The sequence below is a fragment of the Schistocerca nitens genome, chromosome 3 (assembly GCF_023898315.1).
Source record: "Schistocerca nitens isolate TAMUIC-IGC-003100 chromosome 3, iqSchNite1.1, whole genome shotgun sequence".
Classification (NCBI taxonomy): Eukaryota; Metazoa; Arthropoda; class Insecta; order Orthoptera; family Acrididae; genus Schistocerca; species Schistocerca nitens.
In genome coordinates this window covers 733,994,742-734,019,878 of record NC_064616.1, presented here as the reverse complement: position 1 = coordinate 734,019,878, position 25,137 = coordinate 733,994,742, and the positions used below count along the sequence as shown (strand labels likewise).

Below are 25,137 nucleotides of genomic sequence, written 5' to 3'. Positions count from 1 at the left end.
GCCAGAAAGTGCACCTTAACAAATATCCCATTGTCAAATTGTTTTGCATGCTGCATCAGTATTTCTTATACACAGAATGATGATATGTTGTATGAAAGACATTTTTTTAGAAGATTTACAAAAAAAGATAGCTATGATTGTAATTTACTTTGAAGATTAGAAAGTTGCTTCCTCCTTGACCCACTACCAACAGCTGTTTCCGATTGGAAGTCTTTGTGAACTGTTCGGAAGTGGTGTTCAGTATTTCCCATTATAGGTATGCCTGCTGCTATTGTATTGGCATTACACATCAAACTTATACACCTACATTTATGCATTGTAACGGGAATTGCATGTTTTCCCATGTTCAGCTGCACTCATTTTTCACAAACATGTTGGTAAGTTTTTCATGTACACTTGGCACGAGCATTAAAGGCGGTGAAATGCAGATGGAGACAAAAGAGGTGTCGAGAGATTTACCGCCTACAAAAACTGTGCGAATAATCCATTGTCAGCAAACTAGTATTTTCCAGAAGCAGCTCATTTAAACAGATTTTGTATATGGTTTTATAAGATCAACTCAAAAAGCCATGGTGATCGACCGATAGATTGCGATCAGTGGGTTGGGCACCCTGATGCAAAGCAATGAAATTTTGGGAATACATTTGTTTGGGTAACATATTTCAGTGATAAACATTGCAAGATCACAGGTTAATCTAAGTGTGAGATAAGCCTCTGCAAATGTAAAATGCTGCTACATGAATAACATGTGTAAACTGCAAGAATGTTGAATGCAGGCATGCAAACATGCATGCATTTTGTTATACAGGTGCTGGATGTGAGTTTGTGGGATGGCGTTCTGTGCCTGTTGCATTTGGTCAGTCAATCCAGGGATGGTTGATGCTGGTTGTGGATTACTCTGAAGCTGTCATCTGATCGTGTTCCACATGTGCGCAATGGGGGATGGACCTGGTTATTGAGCAGGCCAAGGCAACATGTCTTTCTTCGGGTCTCAAAATATATGAAAATTGAATGGGGAGAGAACGTGACTGTATAGAGTATGTGTAAGGGCTTCCAAGCAAATCATTGTCATAGTTGAAACAATTAGCCCATCAGTTCTGGGAAAGTCATGACAGTTTTCTTTGACTGCAAGGGCCCACTGCTCATTGACTTTCTCAGACATGTCACCACAATTAACACACAGTTGTAAATGGATATTTTGCAAGAATTGAAGAATCCCATGAAGTCCAGACACCCAGGAATGTTGACAGCCAGCGTGATTCTGTTGCAGGGTGATGTCCACCCACATGTTACCAAGGTTGTTTTGACTACACTGCAGAAGTTTCTCTGGGAAGTCCTTACACATCTTCCATACATTTCTGACCTCTCCCTATGGGATCTCCATATTTTGGAGCCCAGAAGAAAGATATTTACGGCCATCAATTTGCTTCAGATGAAGAGGTGCATGCTGAGGTACAGTCTTGGTACCATAGGCAACTGGAAACATTTTTCCATGAAGCCATTAACTGTCTTCTCTCACAGTGAGATAAATGTATTAATGAAAACACTCCAGTGTGAATGTGCTCAGATACCAAGGACCAGAGGTTACATCCAATGTCAAGCGTTGGGCTTTTGGTCTTGCTCTTCCAAGCTTTCTGCAACGTGAAAGTTTTTATTGACCTCATACAATTTTTGTGTATGTGTCAGTTTTTTTTTATCTGGAACTGGCTTAAAGAAATTAAATAATAGTAAATGAGAACTATTGCGAAGATAAAAATGACATTTTGCATGAGAGATTCATTGTTTATATTAATTACATGAGACACTTCCTTAACTCGTATTTAGCTGGTTACTGTGCTTTTCGAACCTTGATTTATTACTTTCTGCAGAGAAAAAGGAGGTTATTTATTTTTATTTTGAGCCTTAAAAAGACTTGTATTATTCACATTTTGTTTACAAAACACATATTATCTTGTCTGTTGATATTGAACCAGCAACAGAACATCGAAAACATTTGTCATGGCGAACCCCTTTTACTACTGTGAGTAAAACATATCTGATTTGTTCATATAGAATGAAACAAAACCGTCACCCATGGAGTTGCATAAAGAACTATTCTACATTAATTTTTGTTTTGTTTTCAGATGTAGCAAACTGGCTTGACAACAGTGTGTCTAAATCTGGAGAATCTCCTGCATCCGACAAGGTATTATTTTGCTCACCAAAATCTTCCATTGTACTTATTTACAAAGTTAATCAATCACACATTTGCATCAATTAATTAGAAGATTGTCTATCTGGATCACCTTGTTAATTGTGTTATGAACTGAAGTAACTTAAGAGATGGTATTCATTTAATATCACCAGTAATGTGAAAATATATATACTGCAATCTTTGTACACACACCTGGAAGTATCTCACCATAATTTTTGAAATTATTATTATTATTTTTTTTCATTGTAAGGATGTGAATATCAAACGCTCATTGTTGTTCAAAATTTTTATTTCAAACATAGACAGTCCTGTGGTGGATGCATAGCAAGTAACACTGTCTTACAGTGTTAAAACATCCTGTTCACTGAGTAAGAGAGCAGATCTGATATGATTTCATCTTTCCTTAATTTTCTTTGTTGAAATGTGTTATGTTTCAACAAAGAGTACCAGTTTCCCAACGACCGATACGTGTTTGCAGCGAATGTGTGAGCGCGCAATTGAATGCTGCTTGGTGGTGTTAAGAGCATGTGACACAGTAAGGGAACTGCACAAACAGAGCAGAAATGAGTAGGGAATTGTTTTAGTGATAATACAGTCAGCAAATGGAGTAATCAACTGACATAAACAGCTTTGACAAAGGGCAGATTTTCATGGCCTGGCACCAGGGACCGAGCACCTCGGAAATAGCTGCCCTGGTGGCTGTTGTCATGGTACTGTCATGAGCATCTGTGGAAAGTAGTTGAAGGATGGTGAAATCACGAGTAGACTCTACAAGGTGTTAGATATCCACACCTTGTCACAGAACATGGAGGTCGGAGGCTTGCTCACTCTGTAAAGCAGTATAGGCAGCGATCTATGGCAGATCTGTTGACAGGGTACAATGCTGGACATGTACAAGTGTTGAAGATTATTCCATTCAGTGTTTATTGATGAACATGGATCTCTGCGTCTAATGGCTGTTGTGTGTCCCCCTGTTGATGCAAGATCATCAATTACAATCGAAGTGGGTAGGGTATTATTTAAATTAGACTATCAATCAATGGAACCATGTGACCTGGTTGGATGAATAGTGTTTCTTATTACACCAGGTCGATGAGCGTGTCCAGATACCCGTCATCCAGACAAATGGCTGATTGAAACCGGACTGCACCATCATTGTCTGTCGTGGCAGTGATATGCTATAGTCGACATTACCTTGGCCTGCAGTGAGATATGTGGTAGTGATAGAAGGCACCATGACTGCTGTGGACTATATGAACATTATTGTGGACCACTTGCATCTCTTCATGCTTGATGTCTTCTCAGATGGTGGTGATGGCATTTTATAGTAGGATAACCATCACAAAGCCAGAATTATGCTACAGTGGTTTGAGAAGCATGGTAGTGAACACTCATTGGTGTCTTGTTCACTAAATTTTCCTGATTTTAACATGATGGAAGGCACCAGCTTGGCACCACAAACCACCGGCATGACCTGTTATAGGGTAATCAGTCCCTTACCATTTCTGCCTCTGAATTAGCTCTCAGTTTTGTGATTGTTACCAGAATAAATACGCATATGAAGGTTATTTCAAAAGTTTTTCACACTTTGCATGCGTGACCTCTGTGGTGGCCTGATCAAGTTTGTATATCTGTTTGCTGATTCACATGATTGTGTCAACAGTAATTTAGTTTTAAAATGGAAGCGAAACTGAGTCAGGTTTAAGTACACATAGTGACAAGCATTCTTACATCATAATCAAATCCCTACATGGAAAGAACCCAATAGAAATTTACAACCCTTTGAGAGGGGGGTGTGCGATTAGTGTAGTGGATCATAGGACAGTATCAAATTGGTCTGCCCGTTTCCATGAAGGTTGGGTGAGCACTAAGCATAACTCAAGAACTGGAAGACCATCAACTGTAACAGACTACTCTTCTCATGTTATTGTTAATGACATGTTGAGAGAGGATTGACGAAAAAGTGAGGAAAATCAAAGATGAGAAAAGTTGCTGAGTGAAAAAGTCTCACAAAAATCATGGAAAAATTGCTCAAACATTACTGAATAGAAGGAGAACAATTTCTGAAAGGGATTTTTACACTAGATGAAACCTGGATACAAGATTTTGACCCAGAACTGAAGTCTCAGTTGTCACACTGGTAAAAATTCTGGCTCTCCACACCCGAAAAAATTCTGCCACAAACAAACAAACAAACATGAAACTGATTATGATCTTTGCATATGATATAAATGGAGTCATAGCTACAAACAGAGTGCTCCAGAGGATGTCTGTAACGGGAATGTACAACAAGCTGTTTCTACAAAATGTTTTGCACCTTAAAATTCATCAGAGAAGTCCTAACAAGCTCGCAGCTACTCTTCTCATTTTGCACAATAATGCAAGACCTCATATTGTCTTACCAGTGAGAGAAATGTCCAACAGATATGGGTGGGCAAACACTTCTCCACCCACCATACTGTCCTGATACGAGCCCACCAGTCTTTGATATCAAATAGAAGAAACAAATCTGTGGAAAACATTTTCATACATTTGACCAGGCTTCCAGTAAGGTGACGCGATTGATCAGACAGCTCAAAAATGAAGGTGCTCTGTCTGGAATACAGAAGTTGACAAGACATTGGGAAACTGCCATAAGAAAGAATGGAGATTATATTGAAGGCTTGTAAAGATATTTTGTATAATAAATTATTTGCTTTAATTTTGTCTTACAGTGTGCAGAACTTTTGAAATAATCCCCATATTTCCACTGCCAGTGAGATCCACCTATCTCTCCAAAACCCTTACCCCACCACTACGGAGCTCCACTCCTACCACGCCCTACAATCCTTACCACCCTCTACAAACCCCCATCCCACCACAATCCATCACCCTCACCCCCCCCCCCCGGTCTCCTGCTGTCCTAGTGCTCCTCCATTGTCCCAGCCACCCCCACAGTGCCCACTGCCTCCCCCTCCCTCCAGGCTGCCCCACTGCCTCCCCCTCCCTCCAGGCTGCCCCACTGCCTCCCCCTCCCTCCAGGCTGCCCCACTCCTCCCCCTCCCCACCCCCCCATCCCCTCCCCTCCCCCCCTAGGCTGTCCCACTACACTCCCCTCCCCTCTCCCCCACCCAGTACAGCCTCCACTGTCACACACATCCCCTACCCTCAGCCTATGCCCGCCCCCTGCCCTCCCACACCTTACATCCCCACTTCCCTACCCCTATACAGCTACTACTCCAACTCCCTCAATACCCTTGCTGCACCCAACCCTTTCAGTACAGCCCCATTGTACCCCACAGCCACTCTACTACACGCTGCAGCCATTGCACCTCAACTTTGTTACCTATTCTTCCCCTCACCCCTTTCTATTGTCACCACCCTGTATGCCCTGCCACCACATTCACCCTGCCCCCACTTTCACCATACATGCTTCTAACTCTCTGTACACCCTTATCACCTTTATCCATATCTTCCCTTTCCTCAGAATCTCCTAATCCTTTCCTTCTTATTGCCCCTGCCCCAAAATGCAGCTGTCTGCCTGGCAAACCAACCAATATACACTTTTATAAATACTTTTCGTCTCATGGCTCCCTTTTACAAACACCAGAAATTGTAAAGTTAGTTTCGTAGCTGATAATATTTGGCAAATTAGATGCTTCATGTGCTTTCAACATGCCTCCATTGCTGACATCACTCTAACATGGTATTGCTTCATTTGACTGAAACCTGCTTGTGTCCGGATGATGGAACAAGTATTCATTGCCAGAGGAAGATGAAGGAGAGGCAGTGGTGTAATGTTCCTTGTTACTACATTTTGTGTTGTGTCTGATGCTTAAATCCAAACTTCCTGCATTTTCGTATGAACTGAGGGTGTAAAATACAAGACAGGCATCAATCTCTGGCAAGCGAAACTGCTATTGCACACCCCCTCAGATTTAGTGGTGAGATGGCCCAGTGGATAGCCCATCAAAAACTGAACACAGATCAAGCATGAGAACAAGAAGAATGTGTACTGAACTGTGAAAAAAGAAGCAAAATAGAAATAGTGAACAGTCAAAGCTTAACATGTGCAGCATCAAGTGAATTTGAATACCCATGGCCTCATGATTATGCGGTCACGGTGTTGGACTGTGAAGGGGAAGATCCACGTTCAAATCTCCCCCATGCCATATCTACCACAGGAAGATCATGTGTATGTCACTTACAGAGGGTTCATTGAAAAAGTTAGAAACTGAAACACTTCATGTGATTTAGATTTATTTGCAGTAGTGAATTGGGGAATGTTTCTGTCACTGAGCATAGGTTCCTATGCAAAAAGTTTTGCAATAAATATCCTCTACAAAACCTAGAAGTTAATTATAGGTGTTCTTAATTTTTTTGATCCATCCAGAAGTTGGACAAAATAATATCACCACCCACCCAATAAGCAGGTTGGAGAGAATGTCATTTGGCATTCGTCACATATATACGATGTGAAACAAAGTGGAGGAAGTGCAACTACATGTAGAGTGGAGACTGATGTTCATTGTGTCCATAGATGTACCCATTTCCCATGTGTAACCAGTCAGTGTATTGGAGTGGAAAAAGTAAGTGGTTGTCATTGGAGATACCATAGGTCATCCAAAGAAATATGACAGATTTTGAACATTTATTGCCACTTATGGATATTTTGCTTTTTTGTGTTGTTAAACATCCTTTTTATAAGATATTTGCATGAGAATGTAGCTGAAAGATGATCATGAAAGACTCAAACTGCCAAAACGTGTCTTTAACTTTTGTCAAAAAATTTATTTATATGAGATAGCTGCTTCTGAATGAAAGTTCTCAAGGGGCAGTGTTTAATGAAAGTTTTCAAATCTGTGTTGCAAGAACTAGATACATTCTCATAATATATTGGTACATAGGGTGTAAAAAAAACTATTAAAATGGTGTTTTTAGAGGAGATAAAAACAATTTTTTTATGTGACAAAATATCACAGATCCACCTTTTTCTCACTAGGGGTCTATGAAGCTTTTGACACTAATAATGATCAGACATGGTGTTCAAATTGTCATCTGACAGATAGTGTTTTAGAGATGTTGCTGAAAATGTTGTCAGTTTACGTTAATGCACAAAGAGCACTCTGTGCGTTAATGATTGTCTGACGTGCTCGAAACTACCGGGTATTTCACACATAATGACTGCAGCTTCAGCCAAATGAGCATTCAGCTCTTTTGCAGTGTGTTGATGTCTTGTGCTGCAAATGCTTCATCTCCCTCCCTCAAATACAAGAAATCCGTATGAGTGGGGACAGGAGAATGTGGTGGCCATGTTACTAGCCTGCAGCTCCTAATCCAACAATAAGGAGAACTTTGTCTAAATGTTTTGACATCAACACCAAAGTGAGGTGGAGGGGTGGGGGGGTTGTCAGACGTTGTACTGGAATCGTAATTGTTGCCTGGCTGCTGTCAGGACATCCTCCACCGTTTACAGTAGTATTTCACAGAGAAAGACCGGTAATTTCCTCCACATACTGTCTTAGGTGGAAGAAACAGCCCAATCAGGTGGTTGTGAACCATACCAGCTTGCATTTGTATGGCAAATCCTCTGCTGATGGTGCAACACTCAAGTTGCTTTAGGATTTTCCAATGCCTAGACATGTCTGTTATGTCCTTTGAACTGTGAACATTGGCCTAAGGTAAGGGAAATCAAGCATCAAACAACTTTTGATGTTTGTGTCATACAACAAAAGTGTTTTCATCTCTCTTAATAAATCTACAAATTTCTGTACATAGTTCTTTTTTTTACACTCTGTGTATCAGTTATTATTGGAGTTACTAATTTAAGCTTCCTGCAATTAAAGAGTATTTTTCACCAGACAGCCAATGAAAAGTACTGTTTAATTGCAGTGTACTTAAGATGGAAAACAAATAATAATTGAAAAATACTGACTTTCATCAATGAACTTGAACTTGCTAGATTATGCCAGAAGTGGACTTTCCATGGCTGGAGTAATTTTTCCTGCTCATATGAATCTCATTTGTGCTTGTATATGAAATGATAGGCTTTGTTGTAGTACTAATGTTGATACAAGCTGAAAGAGGCAGTTTGGTGAATGGTTTTTTTAAATACACAAATTTGACTAAGTTTTTGTCCAATGAGCTTCTTTTGACATCTAACCAGCCAGAATTCTCCTGCAGATCATTGCTTGCAAGAAAATGTTCATATTACTTCAAAGCTACTGGAAGAGGTGAATGGTTATGAATTCATAATTGAGGAGGCAAGGTGATAAGCATAAGCATATACCTGTGTTATCAAACTGATCTTGGGCATTTTCAATGTGCATAACAAGAAAATACTGTCTTGGCACCTGCAATCCCCAGCTGAAAACAGTGCCTCACACACAGAATGAAAACAATCATCTAAAATGATTGCTTGGAGTTTATCATCTACCTTACCTTTCAGAGTGCAGTAGTACCTAGTCAAAACAGTGTGACTGTTCAGATTATTACAGAACTGATCTGATTTTTATTTCCAGACACAGCCACATTTATGTTCATATGCTGTATCAAATGCCCATTTTCAATTCAATGTGCAGCATGTTGTTTATGACCGTTGTTGTTATACTTCGTTACACAGCTTTTATTGTGATTCACATTTGGAAGGAGAAAGTCTACATTGAAATATTACCCTGCCATACTATATACGTAAGAAAATCCTGCTGCAGGGATCAGTGTAAAAGTAGACTCGATGGACCACATAACACGATTTTGTTGATTGGTAGACTGTGTTTTGTACTTGTTATAAAACTGAAACAACTTCTTTGCATTTATTTGGCTTCTGTGTTCTACAGTGAATTTTTTTGTATACAGTTACTGTTGCACTGTTTGTTGAAAAATATTCTCTACATCCGTGCTAACTTCAGTGTTACTGCAGCAGTGTTTATATGCTAAACTCTCGCCAATCCGGCCCTCAATAGTCCGACCTCTCAGCAATGTGGCCCACATCTGGCCACTAGTTGCTCAAACAAAAATGGTGCATGCAATAATGAATTCCCATGTGTAACAATGTTGTATGTTACTTACAATGATAATACGATACATGTTTGCAATTGTGACTTTCTCTATGGTTCAGTATCATGGCTTCTTCTAGACTTCAAAAAGAAACTGGAAATTAGAGATAAGTTGGAGTGAGGTTCTTCAGAGAAAGACATTGCTGTTGAGTACAGTGTTATATATGCAACTATTTATGACCAAAGTTTAACAGACTTAGAGATAATCAAAAGCATACAGGAAAGTTATTATGAAAGAGATGAAGACGAGCTCATAGAAGGAGAGAACATGAAGATATCTCACACTGCTTATGCTGAAGATGCAGACATCTTACTGAGTACATTATGCAGCCATTGTAAAATGCAGTACCGATGTATTGCTTGTAAAGCCGTTGTGTGGTAAAGCATTCTTCTGTCACGTAGAATCATTGCAACAACCAAAAATTTGGGACACATTTCATTGCGAGTGCTATTACTGTGTATATACACGCTCAAGTACTAATTTTTCTATGAAAATGTATGTATCTTTGGTTTTAATAAAGTATAAACCCTATGTATTTACACAACATTTAAGACACTCTCAGTAATCCAGAAATTCCTCTAACGTGGTCCCCATATGTGCTAGGAATGGCCGGATTAACGATAGTCTGCGCGACTGCTATGGTCGCAGGTTCGAATCCTGCCTCGGGCATGGATGTGTGTGATGTCCTTAGGTTAGTTAGGTTTAAGTAGTTCTAAGTTCTAGGGGACTGATGACCACAGATGTTAAGTCCCATAGTGCTCAGAGCCATTTGAACCACGGTAGTGATTAACGATAGTCTATGTATTAGGGGCAGTAATCCTCTTTGATGCTGTTATAGTTAGCCACCTTTTGTAATGCCCTCTTGTCTCCATAAGAAATTTTAATTTTTCTGTCTCTGGTGGGTTCACTCGATTAAATTTTCCTATGAAGTGTGCATGCTTCCTGGCATCAGATACATTAACTCTAGATTCCAGTAGCAGATTTTCAGCTGCCATGGATGCACCAGAAAGCTAGGCTTGATAGTGTGCCTTCATTAAAAGTATGTTAGGTACAACCTTACTATAGACCAAAGCAACACTACAACAATATGTCGTACAGAACACTATTAGACTGTTACAGTATAAAGAGAAAAATATCATCCGTATAGTACAGAGAACTTAAAAAAATGCTGCTAAAGTTGAAGTTGTTGTTCGTGGGTGTTCATATTATTTTGTCCAGTGCTTGTACATTATTCTGTTAGTGGGATTAAACAGTTTGTGTTGGGCTGGGACTGGAATAGTGCAGGAGTAGTAAGGTACAATAATTTTCCCGAAATGGCTTCAGTGTATGTATGACATAATGCCGCCTCATAGTACCACATTTTTCATGCAGAAACAAAATTTGATCTTAGTATGTTCCTCATTTCAGTTTACATAATTTATATGCGAATAAAAAACTTTCCGTTGTTTAGCAAAATATTTTTATTGTGCAAAAATTTGCCATTCCTATAGACAAATGAATTTCACATTGGAAACTTGTTCACTATGATAGTGCAGTAAGAAAGTAGTAGTGTACTGAATGTTTTTAAACAGCTTAGTAATTGTAGCTTTAGAGTATGAGCAGTAAGGTAAGTGATTTTCCAGGAAATATGCATAAAAATTTAGAAGATGTCTATGGAAGCCCTCTGATGGTGCAGTACCATTACTATGATGGCGAGGACAGAAGGGACATGATGATGAATGTCTTTGTCACTGTTACAACAGTAGGTGATCACTAGAGAAACCTGAAAGAGGTATGCACCAGATACAAGTGGAGTTTAGTTCTGAGTGACAATTTGTGTACAGTATGTTGAAAAGTGTAATTATTAACCTTGGACAGGAAAGCATGGATAAGTTTGTGAATCAACAAAAATGCATGTGATGATAGCAATGGTTATAGACAACAGCAAGTTTTGCAGAAATTTGTTTCACGTATTTGAAAATAAAGGGAACAGACTGAGGTAAAATGTTTCCATTCTGGAGAGAATGGACTTTGTACTTGCACTAAGAAACATATAAAAGAGAAGTCCAGTATGAGAGGAATTATTTACTGCTTTTATCTTCCCTATTAGAAACAGAGTGAGCATAAACAAATAATTGACATGACATACTAATTGTGAGTTTAAGGCGCTTAAGTGAGAGATAAAATTTAGAGTGCAACTGAGGAATGGCAGAGATATACGTTCAGCTGTTTAATGTCTTATTTTACATAAATGATAAATTTTGTTTTCTGAAAACTGTAATCCCCTCCACTTCTCCACTGAAGTCTTATTCTGTGATGACCTGAAATTTGAGAGTGGGGATACTAAGAATGTAATATTAGCCAATTATGTTATAAATAAATTTTCATATCGATGAACAAATATTATTTTTTTTTTAAATAATCAGCAACCAGTCGCACAAAAGAAATTTTGTTTCCGTAACCAGTTTCAGGCACTAAAGTTCCCTTCAGAAGGTGTACAGACAAATTACCATAAGTAAGTGGAAGTTAGATAAAAATATTAAAATTTAATAATGAAAAGTTTAAAAATTTTGATAATTTAAATATAAAAAATAGTACATCCTTACAACTACTGCATTATTTGTGAGAGTCAGAAGTAAGATGATAAATCCCGTAATAGAGAAAGACCTCATAAATGCTTCCATGTGGTTCAAAGTGCCTGTACAAAAATGGTATAAGGAAGCCGAACAAAAAGTGCAAACATCGTGACAGAACTGGAGCTAATCAGTTAATGACATGCATATCTTGAAGTTTGTCTCAGGTTGGGGGTAAAAGTATGATAAAATAGAATCTTGCACAACTGTAAGTTTTCGCTAGACATAAACAAAAATGTAAGTGTGTATAAGCAGCATAGTAAGTAATATTTAAAAAACCTAATGATGAATAAAATAAGTTAATACAAATGACAAGTGGTACTATGGATGGGAAATTTGCGAACTAATCTTAAAACAGCTGTAGTGAGGTCAGTATTTTGTACAGACACTATGAACCACATGGAAGCATTTACGAGCTCTTTTTGTGTTAGGGATTTATCATCATAGTTCTGACCCTCGCAAATAATGCAATGGTTAAAAATGTGTACTATTTTTTTATCTTTAAATTTTCGAAATTTTTAAATATTTTGTTCTCAAATTTTAATATTCTTGTGTAACTTTACTTATTTGTGGTATATTTTTCTGTACAGACCTCTGAAGAAGAGCACTAAGTGCCTGAATCAGTTAAGGAAATAAAATTTCTTTTGTGCAGCTGATTGCTGATTATTTAAGGGGAGCCGGAACGATCCATCTCCTCCGTGCTAATTTTAGCAAATAAAAGGAACATTTTTTCTAAAACCATTAAAAATATTGCTCTGAAATTTGGACTACATGTTCAGTGAGTATTTTGCTACAAAGTAATAATGCCATGTTAAGAAATATTTATTGGTTTTTGTTTTACAATTTTTTTAAACAGATGCTTATTTTTTCTCTAAAATTTTGCAGTTTTTCTTCTATAACTCTTGAACTATACAATATTTTTTTACAATTTGTTATAAAAATGAAGGAAAAGAAGTAAACAATATTGTGTATAAATTTCATTGATATACTGTTAGCAGTTTTTGAGAAAATGTTCCTAAAAGATGAAAATTTTAAAGTTACAGGAAATGGCTTCCGAATTTTTTAAATACATTCCTGCCCCATACGATGGATTATCAGCATCCTCTTCTTTTTTCCAGTGTTAGTTTCCTTTTCACTGGTCTTTTCTTCCCTTTTCCTGCATGTTGTAGGCTTTTGTCTCTTCTTCATGCAGCTCTTAGTCTTTCTTCATCAATTAGGTGCATTGTGGAAATGGTGTTGTGTCATGGTTGGAAACCTGAATGTTTCAGCACATCACATTTGATAATGTTTCCTTCATTGTATGTTGCCACTGCATCATACACTCCAAAATGCAATGTTTTTATCTGTACAAACACTCTTTTGGGAATCCTAATCCAAATTAAATTATTTACACTTTCATTTGGATTTTGCGTTTTCCCATGTAAACACTTTTCCAATAAACTTGGCTGTGATAGATCTCTGAATATGGGCTTAATTACATCAATTACAGCATTTGGCAAATTGTTTTTGTGGGCATATTCCTTTTCTGATTGGTACTTACACCATGAGTCATCCATCACCTGTGGGGCACAGTGCATGTTGTGGGTGCTCATTTGTTGATGATGCAGTATGAAAAAATAATGCCCATACTGCTCTGCTCAATGCTTCTTGTATTTTGCCTAATTGAAGACCCATAATACCTCTGAAATCTATCAATTGCTTCATCTGTCAATCTTCCTCTTCCTCCTAGGGTCTTACCATCACTAAGCTTCTGGGATCCTAATGTCTGCTTTAGTTTGCGCAAGAGAGCCTCCATGCGCTTCTGCACATGTCCAATGCACTCCTGTTTTTTAATGTGAATTTCATTGCCGTAAGGTTTGAGTTCCTCTACAGCTTTATATCCTTTAGAATCACCATCTCCTAGATAGTTGGTGTATCATACATTATACGACTCCTGTGATCTGGAAAAAATTGCTTTCACTCCCTTTACTTCCATTGCTCCACTCATGCCGTGAAAATTTGCTTCACAACTTTTACTATGTTTGTCCTTGGTATTGCCCTTACATCTACAATGTTTTGAGAGAATACATCAATTACTTTGCAGCTGTATCCACTGGTAGCTGTCAGAACTCCATTTAGAGATTTATGACCTCTACGTAGCCATGATCCATCTAAAGCAACAGTTAAATCTCTACAATTCCCATTATCTGTCACAGCTGCTTCAACTGCTTTCTTCATTGTTGCTTGAGCAATATGTTCAGCAGAATATCCCACCAATTCATTATAAAATCCGAACTTGGTTGGTGGTTTTGGGAAGTTCATAATTCCAGATAACATTGTTCCTGCAGTCCTGCCATTGCCAGTGCAATGCAAGCCATACACTAGCCTAACATTTATATCATACATCTTCTTTCCACTATTACCACTACGAGGAATACTGTTAGAATTAGAAAACAAAACTTCTGCAGCATATTTGTTACACTTCAATAACAGTTTTCATGCCAAACCAATGTGTGAAGTTATTTTCAATTCCAGCCCTCTTTCTTTGCAAACTTCGCATAGTACATTATGTTTCAAAATATTAGAGAGCAAGGAAATGTTCATTATTTCATTCACATGATTACTGTCACTTTCATAGTTTTCAAATTTTTCTTTGCTGTCACAAAGTTTCTTGCTGGAAGAAGTTCTATAACATTCATTTGGAGTAGTCGGTGAAGCAGTCTGAGCAGCATCTCCCTTCAAAACAACAAAAGATTTCTTCTTTCACTCGTTGTGCCTTTTCTTGAACACTCGATTGCTAAAACACGGCATATTGATATCCACAAACCAAATACGTAAAACAGGTACAGGTACGAGCAAAATTCGTCAAATACGCAAAATTGAACAGCTAAACAACAGAAAGCAAACTCCACAAGTCAACACATATGGTATAGCGTTTATGTTTACCGATATGAACAGTCACTTGTCACAGAGATACAGCCATACAACGTTGGAAGACAAAACACTGTCTAATTCCGCAAAGGTACCCTGCTAGCAGCCAGCGAGTGGCACCATCATAGGTGACACACCAAGTCGCTACAACCGTTTACACGGCATGTCAACTTTGCAGCAATAAAAAATACACTTAGAATTCACTTAGAAGGGTGAAACTTTATTTGTTTTTTTCAGAAAACTCCAAACAATGGAAAAACCAAAAAATGTTGATTTTTGTCATTTTCATCGTTCCGGCTCCCCTTAAATAAATACACCATCATTGAAGATGGATAACATAGTAAACACATATTGTCCTACGTCTTTTTTTTTTATCACAATAGCAAAAATTCTGATCTGTTATGCCATCACATTTCTTTTGTTTTTTGATATAAAAAATTATAACTGCTTTAAAATTATGCACAACTGCTGTGGTGACTTCCAAATGAATTTCATTGTCCAGTATTAATGTGAAAATGTATTAGTTTATGTGTGAGTTAGCTTATGACAAACAAAAGAGCCTGTACATGTATAGTAGGTGTATTGAGATGCATTTATCTAGTAATTGATTTCATAATTGTGGGAAACTGATTCATTTGCTTAAGCAGCAAAGCTATGTTGGAGAGGTTTTGTTTTTGCTCTCTTAGTTTGTGTCTTAACATTTTATTATTGTGTGCATATGATTTCAACATGCGATTAAACTTTGAATGCTCATTATAACCGGCTGGGTGCACTGGTTCTCGTGTCGGGGGAAGGCATGGACAAGGAACATTTACCATAATCTACCAAGACCAGGAATGAGTCCAGAACTAATAGAAACAGGCAGATCAGCTGAGAGTGTCACAGCTAGTCGCCCAAGAGTAAACGGGTCGACAACAAGTCACGTGAGAGTAAACAGGTGGACAAGAGTGAAAGGACGACAAGCAACAGAGATTGTGCAACAGAATAATGAGTCTATTGAGTAAACAGAGATCAAAAACCTAGGTCATAGTGAATTTGGAACCAAGACTGTGATGTGTAGTGAGATCAATCAGTAGAGCAGAGAAGTAATGACTGACTGCAGAGCTACAGTGCTACTGGCTTTAAAGTGCAACCATGGGCACTTATAGTCCCGCTAGGTGAGTGTGTCTTCGCGGCGGCATTTGCAGTGGTGACACAAGTGCCCACAGATGTAGCAGCGCTTTGTAGTGGCTGTCTTAGAATTCTATACCTTTCAGGTTCCAAACTCACTATGCCAGGCTACCAGATCCCTCCCCTGAAATGTGCACATAAGGCCAGAAGTGCTCCAGACAATTCTTGGGAAAGTGAACTGGTGGCATGGATGGATTCCCAGCACTGCAGCCTGCTGGCTGGTAGAAGGAACCGGTGTGTCTGGCAATGTGCTTGGGTGCGGCGGCGTAGCCTGTGATGGTGTGAGTGATTATGGCCAAGAGGACAGAGTGCACAGAGACCTCAACTTCCATGCTCACATATGTGGGAACTGCCATTGATGCTCTGGAGTGCAACCAGTACCTGTGCAGATGTGGGAGTGATAAGGGCAGGTGTTCCAGGAGTGATTGAGCCAATGGTGGTGCAGTTGGTAGGCGGGGATGGAGCTGGTTTATGTGCCAGTGTTCCAAACCCCTCAGAGTGTCAATCATCGTAAGGAGCCACCAGTGGGTGGCAATCACTGTGACTGGCATCCATGAGGATTTTGCCCCATACAGGTATGCCCACACAACTGAGCCCAGCAGAAAGTGCCTAACGTGCCGGGTCCAGGGTTCTGTGGGTTGTGGGTCTAGGAAATGGAGGCTTCATTCGTGGGCAGGATTGGTCCTGTATGTGCTTAGAAAGATCATGCATACAGCTGTGGTGATTGAAGTACCCACCATTTGTAACATTTGTTGTTTAAACATTTGTACCATATGCTCTGCTTTGCTGTTGGAGGATGAGTGAAACAGTGGACTAAACAGGTGCTTGATGCCGTTGAATGTGCAGAACTGTTGGAAAGTTTACGATGTGAAATGGAGCCCAATGTCCAACACAATAGTGTGGGGAAGCCCTTCAATGGCTAGAATCTGGACGAGGACATTGAGAGTGGTGTCAGTTGTGGTGGACACCATGCCAACCACATAGGGGTAGTTAGAATAAGAGTCGACGATGATGAATCTCATAGAGCCCAGAAAGGGGGCCAGCAAAGTCCAAATGAATGCAGCACCTGGGGTGACGGGGGGTGAGAAAGGGAGTAAAAGACAGGGGTGAAGCAGCGTGCGCAAGCAGAGCAACTGTGCCCCATGGCCTCCACACCTCTTATGTGCAGTGCTGGCCAACAGGTGTCCACCTCACGAGACAGGGCATTGCAAAGAAGCATTTTTCCTGACACTCATTCTTTTGAAATGCTTTAACTGTTCACGTTACTGCTCATGTGAAGCATTTAGTACAAGAGACTACCTAAACACTCGAAAAAAATTAGTACTCCTTGAAAGTTAACAAAAATTTTGGTACAGTAATGATTCTGTAGTTCTTTAAAAATGGAGGCACTTGGAATATTTTATTTCTAGGAAGAGAAGCCTATCCAGGCAAGTGACTGATGATAAAATGGTGTTTTTGACACAGAGTTAAGAATGGAATAGTTATTATTTAAATGTTCATCAAATTTCTGGTCCATGCAAATAAATGCTACATTAATTTTACTTTTCCCGATTGCGGCAAAAGTATAAAGTCATCGGCTGTAATTGTGGTTCTTGATGTAAAATGCTCTGTAAAATATCTTCTCAGTGTTGGAATTTTATGGTTCGGAGCAAACCCATAAATGCCACGATCTTACAACCAATATAAATCCACGTCTGAGGCATAATTAACCTAATCTTGCTATAATTCCTGCCTCATTAAGCACTCAGAATGTTAGCTGGTTAGATGCTGGTCACCAACCCTCTCTCTCTGCCAGGAAGACCTGTTGTACTACTTTGCACCAAACTTCCTTTCTTATTCTCACCTAACACTTTTCGTTGTAGAAGGACGTCCCTCTAGGTTTTACATTTCACATTATACACATGTACACATGAAACCCCTCATACATATAACACTTTAACACACTTACATTACAAAAGAACATAGTTAAAAAAATAAATTCACAAATTAATTCTTTAAACATAATTTTACAGAAACATGAACAATTATTTCGATATGTGGTGGGTCAAAGAACATTATAATGCAGCTATTACAGTATTCATAGAAAACATTGAAGTTACATAAAAGAAGTACAGTTGATAAGTGTTACATATGTCTCATGCTTCAGTTATGTTTCCTGTCAAGGATACCATCAGTGAAACATCTACAACCCTTCACGCAGTGTTGGGCGGGACTATATACAAACTTTCCCAGAACAACATACTTTTACAGAGATGGGAATAAATGTAAGATTATCTCATCCAGTTTATATAAGAATACCATCAGTTACATTCAACATAAACATATCATTATGGAGAAGTGCAAAACCTCTGCTGCAAGTGGCTAAGTTAAATCTTTTATGCCCTTTCCCCTTTGTACCATGTTGACACAGTATCTTTTGCTGTTATTTTGGCATTGTTGTGATTACCTCAATTATTATTGTTTGGGCAATAATCATGATTTCCTTTCCAGCATTCTTCATCCTCTACTCTTTCCAAAAACTTAGAAAGGTATTTCTGATTACTACCTGTGTATCTTTCAGAATCTTCTGGGAGCTTTCTCGATAGTTTCCATATAATTTGATTCGGGTTGTCTCCTTCTCAAGTTAGTTAATTTCCTGTACCAGTATTTGCAGAAATCTTTTATAGAATTCCTGCCTGTATTGTCATACATTCTAGCCATAATCAACTCACACCACAAACGGTCTTGGTTTCTGTTCTGACCAGTACCCCTCAGTAAATTTTTTCTTGAAATCACTAAAAGTCATTTGACCTGTGTTCATATTCAACCCCATCTCTTGGCATCCCCTGGTAATGCACCAATTACCCCATTAATCTTTCTCTCATCTGTTAGTTCTTCAGGAAAAATCCTTTAGCAGTTTTTCAGGAAGTCTATCGAGTGCCAACCATTATGTCTTTTGACTCGATCAAATTGTTCTTTGGCCCCTTAACGTTTTGTTGTGAGCTACTCCATCAGTTACAGAAATGGAGTTGGTCCCTAATTTTCTTCTCAAGATCACAAATTTTGGTTTGAATGTGAGAAGTGTTTGGCTTACACTTCTGTTCACAATTTAATTCTTGTTCTGTCAGATGTGAGAGTTCTGCTTTACAATCATCAATTTCAGTTTTCAACCTGAAAACTTTTTTTGTCTGCTTCTACCTTTACTATAGATTCCACACTTTCTTGGATCTTTTCGATTTCCAAATTGAACCTTGCTTTAATATCATTAATTTGGCTTTGCATTGTGGCTTGGCATTTGTGGAGGTGGAACTTGAGCCCTGCATTGCTCAAAGTAGAGAGGGTGCAGAGGTTGTGCAGGTGGTCATGATGCATAGTGCTTATGTCAGTTAAGACATCTAGGTAATTAGTACAAGCAGGGATGGACATCAGTATCTCTTCCAGGTATCTCTGGAAGATTGCCGAAGCAGAAGAGATCACAATGGGCAAGCACTTGTATTTGTATAAGTCAAAGGGAGTGTTGGTGACCATAATGCATTGTGATTTCTCATTCAGTGGGATCTGCGAATATGCATTGGAAACTTATATCTCAGAAAAATATTTGCCCCTGACTGAGTTTGTGAGGAGGTCCTCTGGATGTGGTATGGAGTAGGTTTCCACTTGTGGCTGGGTGTTGACTGTCAATTTGAAATCTCTGTATAGCCAGCGAGAGCCATTGGGCTTCTTGACCATGACCAGGGGTGTGACCCAATCTTTATTTTAGCAAGTTCAATCACCCTAGGTTCATGGAAGAGATGGAGTTCTTCCTTAATGACTATCCATAATGAGACAAGAATAGGACATGCCTGACAGAAACAGGGCACTGCATCTTGCCATGAGGAGACATGCGCCTGGAAACCTGTGGCCCACCCCACCCCAGGCCAGGTTTAAACAGAGGCCCAAAGGCAGCACAGAGATCGTTGAGTTGCTGGAAGGGAACTGTGTCAGATTTGACATGAACCTCATCACCAAGTGAAAATCCAAACAGGCACCCAGACCAGAAATGTAGCCAGCTGAGTGTCTATTGACCACAAACAGTGTTATCAGCCATGTGACCTTTTTGTAGGCAGTAGTGATTAAGAATGGAGCAGGAAGAGGAGTCGAACTGTCACCATATGTGACCAATGTACGAGAAGGTGGTGCCAAGTCAGCAGAGCCCAGGTGAGCTTACATTTGGAGGGTTATCAAGGAAATGGTGGCTCCTGTGCCCACCAGATAATGGACCTCTTGGTTCACAATCATTAGATTGATAAACAACTTAGTAGCTTAAGGATCACCATGGGGAACAGTTACCGGATGTTCGTACACCATCCATTGAAGCATGTGGAGACTGGTATCCAACTGTTCCGACAGTTTATGGCAGATGGTTGAGAGATGTCCATCTTTCCAACAACAGGCACAATGTGCCCAGCAATCCAGACAATCCACATGTGTGTGTCCTGCAAAACAGTCAAGACACAATGGGTGACCCTGCTGCTTATACCATTGGGTCGTGGCTGGCTGCTATGAGGCCATTGAAATGTCTAAAATCGAAGAGTCGTGATGCCCCAATTGAGGAAAAGACACATGAGAAATCTGCCCTTGAGGCAGCGGCTGGACCACAGCTACCAGATAATGGACTGTTAGTCTTTCATTTTTATCCTGTGTGGTCTCAAAAGAGTGCGCAATTTACTAGATATTGTGAAAGGATGGGTTGTCCAGTTTGAAGGTTGCAATGCAGCCTTCTGGATCGGTAGCTAACTTGATCACTATGTTGTTAATCAAAGAATCTGCATATGAGGATTTGCAAGATGGGTTCACACAAATGTTATTGGAATGTCATCTCAACCCTTGCAAATCAATCACCCACAAGCAGTACGACTGAAAAGGTTGCTTGTAGTATTGATGGAACTCGAGCACAATGCAACCACATTGAACTGTTGTGAATAATAATTCAACAGCAATGAGCATGTCTCCTCAAATGTGGGCATGACAGCTTCTTCAGTGAGAAAAACTTCTCCTGGAAAGCCTAAGAAAGGAAGAGGGACCATTGGAAAGCGTCACTTGAAACCTGAAATGTGGCGAAGTGCTGTTTCGAATGCTGCAAGTAAGCGTCCCAGACCTCTTTGGCATTGTTAAGTGACGGAAATGAGATTGGACAGAAAGCCACGTGAGAAGTGACCACAGCCTGGATTGGGTGGGTACCCTGAATCTGCAGTTGATCTTTTAAAAGCTGAATTTCCTGATGGAGCAAGTCCATCTGTTGCTGTTGGAACTGTTGCTGCAGGAGTGGCTTTTGCTGTTCCACAAGTTGCACAAGCTTTGCATCTACAGGGTGCCACTAACATTTTACCTCATCACCAGTTCTACTGACTGGAATCTAGTAAAACTAGGAATAACTCAAGAACCAGAAAGAGAGACCAACCAGCCAAGGGCATCACAATGAATTGCGTGAGAGGAAACATGTGAACAACGAGTCACATGAGAGTAAACAGGTGGACAACAAGGGGAAGAAGACAAACAATGGAGATAGCACAGCAGAATAATGGTTCCAGTGAGTAAACCAAGATCAACAACCTAAGATATAGCAATAGTGCAAAGTAATTATGACTGACTGGAGAGCTGCTGTGCTGCTGGCTTAATAGGGAAGCCATGGGCACTGATAGACCAGCAAGGTGGGCCTGTCCTAATGGTGGTGCTTGCAGTGATGATACCAATGCCTGCAGATGTAGCAGTGCTGCCTAGTGGCTGTCCTTGAGTCCCATATCTTCTGGAGAACCTCCCGAGTTGCTGGGCCAGGATACTGGATGATTTTTATTTCATTTGTTCTTGTTATTTTTTGGATATATTGTAAGATACTAAATCATTCCTGAATCTAGATACCTGGTTGCTGGTCAAATAACTTCCACATTGCTATCTGTCTACAGAAACTGAGATGGTAAAATTGATAATGGCTTGTATAAGTTTTAACGGTTGAAGAGCCTACTTTTTTAAATGTATACTTAAGTTCAAGATACACAATACTGATATTAACTATTAGACTCAGTCATTATAATGCTTCTCCCTCCCCCTCATTTATCTGGTTGGTTGATTTGATTTGAGGGAGGGGCCAAACAGCAAGGTAATTGGTCCCATCGGTTTATGGAAGGATGGAGAAGAAACTCAGCTGTTCCCTTTCAAAGGAACCATCCTGGCATTTGCCTCAAGCAATTTAGGGAAATCACAGAAAACGTAAATCAGGATGGCTGGACACGGGTTTGAACTGCCATTGTGCCAAATGCAAGTCCAGTCTGCTCACCACTGCACCACCTCACTCGGTCCCTTTTTCTGATGAAACACTGTTGGTCATTGTAAACATTATAAAATGTTTTGATTGTAGAAGTAAAGGCATTAGCTGAAATTAACTGAAGCTCATAAATGTTGCTAGTTTGCTTATCCATTTTAAATGCATTTGAAATTCAGCATGTATGACTGTAATACACTAATTAAAATGTGTGTCCGCTGTTTCCTCCCTCCTTATAGATGATGTAGCTCACAGCTTTATGCATATTACCAAGTGTTCTTTGAGACATTGTTGTACAAGCATTGTGAAGTTTTGTGTATATTTTGCATGATATGTATGACCATTTTTGACATTGTTGTTGTTCCATAGATAAGGAAACAGGTAAGCTTCTCTTAGCATGCTGTTCTCGGCCTTTGCTGTAATTGTAGGCATATGAAAGTGGAACTCAACCTAGGCTTTTTAATTACTTTATATTATAAAATTACCCCTTAACAGATACCAGTTTTCAGTAATAAATTAGAGATCATCATCCATGACATGGATAGCTATAATACCTTATTTTCTTTTTTCTATTTCCAGTTACAACCTCTAACAAGAAAAGAGTCATACAAAGCCCAGCGCAAAAACTACTGCCGAGAGAAGAAAAGAGTGGCCAAAGAACTACTGAGCTCTCTCAAAGATCCATCCGTAATTGTATTAGCTGACTGGTTAAAAGTTCGTGGCACACTTAAGAGTTGGACTAAGTTGTGGTGTGTGCTAAAACCAGGACTTTTACTATTGTACAAGAGCTTAAAATTGAAGGTAAATTACTTAAAATGTAGTTTTTTACACAAAACTTTGAGCTCTTTAGTCTGGCTCCTTTGCTTCTTGAACTCCAGTTAACTCATTTTATGTACTTACGTATAAAGAATTTGATGCTAAGTGCATTTTTGATGTAGGCTTCAAAGGAGTTTGTTGTGAATACTGTGGTATGAATAAAATCTCCTTGAAATTCCAGCCACATAAAGTGGTTATACATCCATGAACTTACAGTTAAACTGCACACAGCTGCCATTTAGTGTTTCCTAAAATCCATCTGAAAAACATGTGCAAATGGCTCAGAAAATATTCCCAGGCATTTCAGGCACTGGATTATTATTGACAGTGTGCTAGATTTCTTACATTTGTGGAGTCAGATTGTTCCAGTTACCACAGAAACCATTTTCATTTAATCGTGCAAGCATAATGGACTACCCTGCAATTAAAGCATATCTATCTCAATACTTGAGGAAAAAAGCTGGAATCATACTTTTCAGTAGACAAGGGAAAAGCAGCAGCAGCCCTATATTCTATGAGTCCCAGAATTAGAAAGCCTCAGTGAAAGTATAATTTTGTCAGGGATAAACCATGATGTGCTAAATCATACTCTGGCTCAGATGTTTGGAACTTGACCTATCAGCACACCATTGTGCAGTAATTTACATGGAGAGTCTGAAGCTTCCTGACCCCCCCCCCCCCCCCCCGCCCTCTCCTGCCATTAGAGGGAGACATGACAATGGACCAGAGATATGAAGCTATGCATGGGGCTTATGGTATGGTATGATGAATAGGTCATTCAAGTACATTCAGATTCAACCCTCTGGATCGAAGTAACTGCTCACTAAAACAGCCATGTGGTGTTTCACAATTCCCAGCAAGGACAAATTTGTATAAATATTATTTAATACTGTATGACAAATATATTGTCAATGTGAGAAACATAATGTACATAATCCAATATACAATATCTGGCCATAGTATTTCCAAGTAAAATTATAGAGATCGACTTGTAAACAGGGTAGAGCTAATAGAAGTCAGTGTGATACAAAAAGCCCATACTTTACGAAACCTGTGAGACTACTGTGTCTACATAACATTATGTATTCAAGACCAGGATCGTAAGTTCAAAATGTATAATTGTGTCTTTGCAGCCATAGTCAGTATAGAAAATTACACTTCCCCTTTGTATGGTCTCACACCCTTGAAGAATTATAACATACACCAAGTAAAGAGCCCCACCAGGGGGCTCGCGTGCTATTTGGTAGGTTTATGCTTGGCTACCATGGGGTTGTAGCCTTTGCAGCATCTTTTCCCTTCCATACTGTGTGTCTATCCTCTCGCTATTCTTTTTTCCCTACTTTTGGGAACATGACTAGGATGTTTTTGGAAATGTGTTCTGCATTTTCAGTAGGCAATATAAGAACAGCGTTTCCACTGTTTTTTGTTCCTTTTTTTTTCTTCTTCTTTTTTCATTCCCCTTCTATCTTCCTCTGCTTCTGTGTTTGAGGTTCCTCTTTTTTCTTCTACCTCCCCATGCATCCCTGAAGGCTGTCCCATATGTTTGACACATAACAGGTGATAGGGTAATGCATAATTCTCAGCCCCAGGTTGATAGGTAGGGTTTGCACATACACCCTGGAACAGGCCAGGCCCAGGGAGAGGTGATTACCTGAGCTGCTACCTTCCCAAATTGTCGATTGGTCCCTCTGTCAGGTGTTCAGGAGGTGTGAATAATCACTTAAGGCAGGTACATCCCCCCCCCCCTCCCCCCCTGAGGGGGCCCACCCAATTGGAAGGAGCACAACATTGGAGACACTGGCAATCATGGGGGATTTTTTTGCAGTGAGCCAATCATCTTCTTCAGTCAACATCTACTAAATGTGAATAGAATGAGGCTGATGATTCAGAGATCCTCCCAGCTTCCCTCATGCTTTCCTGTACTGAAGACAATCAGTCCATTGCTATGGTAAATCTGTTTACTATTCAGAAAAGTGTTGATGCAGTTGCCGACCCTGTGAAATCGTGCTCTCGTTTAAGCATGTAACTTTGCTTTTGGAGACTACTTCTGAGTCTCAAGCGCAACAACTGCTTGCAGCTTTGCTCTTCCACAGCTATCCTATTATGTCGAGCCCCATCGGATG

At 39.6% G+C, this 25,137-nt stretch overlaps 1 protein-coding gene across 1 annotated transcript in view; it reads left to right on the top strand.

Annotated features, from left to right (window-relative positions):
* The window catches only part of LOC126248708 (oxysterol-binding protein-related protein 8), a 211,432-nt gene that overhangs the window by 37,809 nt on the left and 148,486 nt on the right, over window positions 1–25,137 (top strand). The window contains exons 5-6 of the mRNA XM_049950002.1: window positions 2,124–2,185; window positions 22,778–22,999. Coding sequence (XP_049805959.1) covers window positions 2,124–2,185; window positions 22,778–22,999 — 284 coding nt within the window. The remainder of the gene's footprint in view (window positions 1–2,123; window positions 2,186–22,777; window positions 23,000–25,137) is intronic.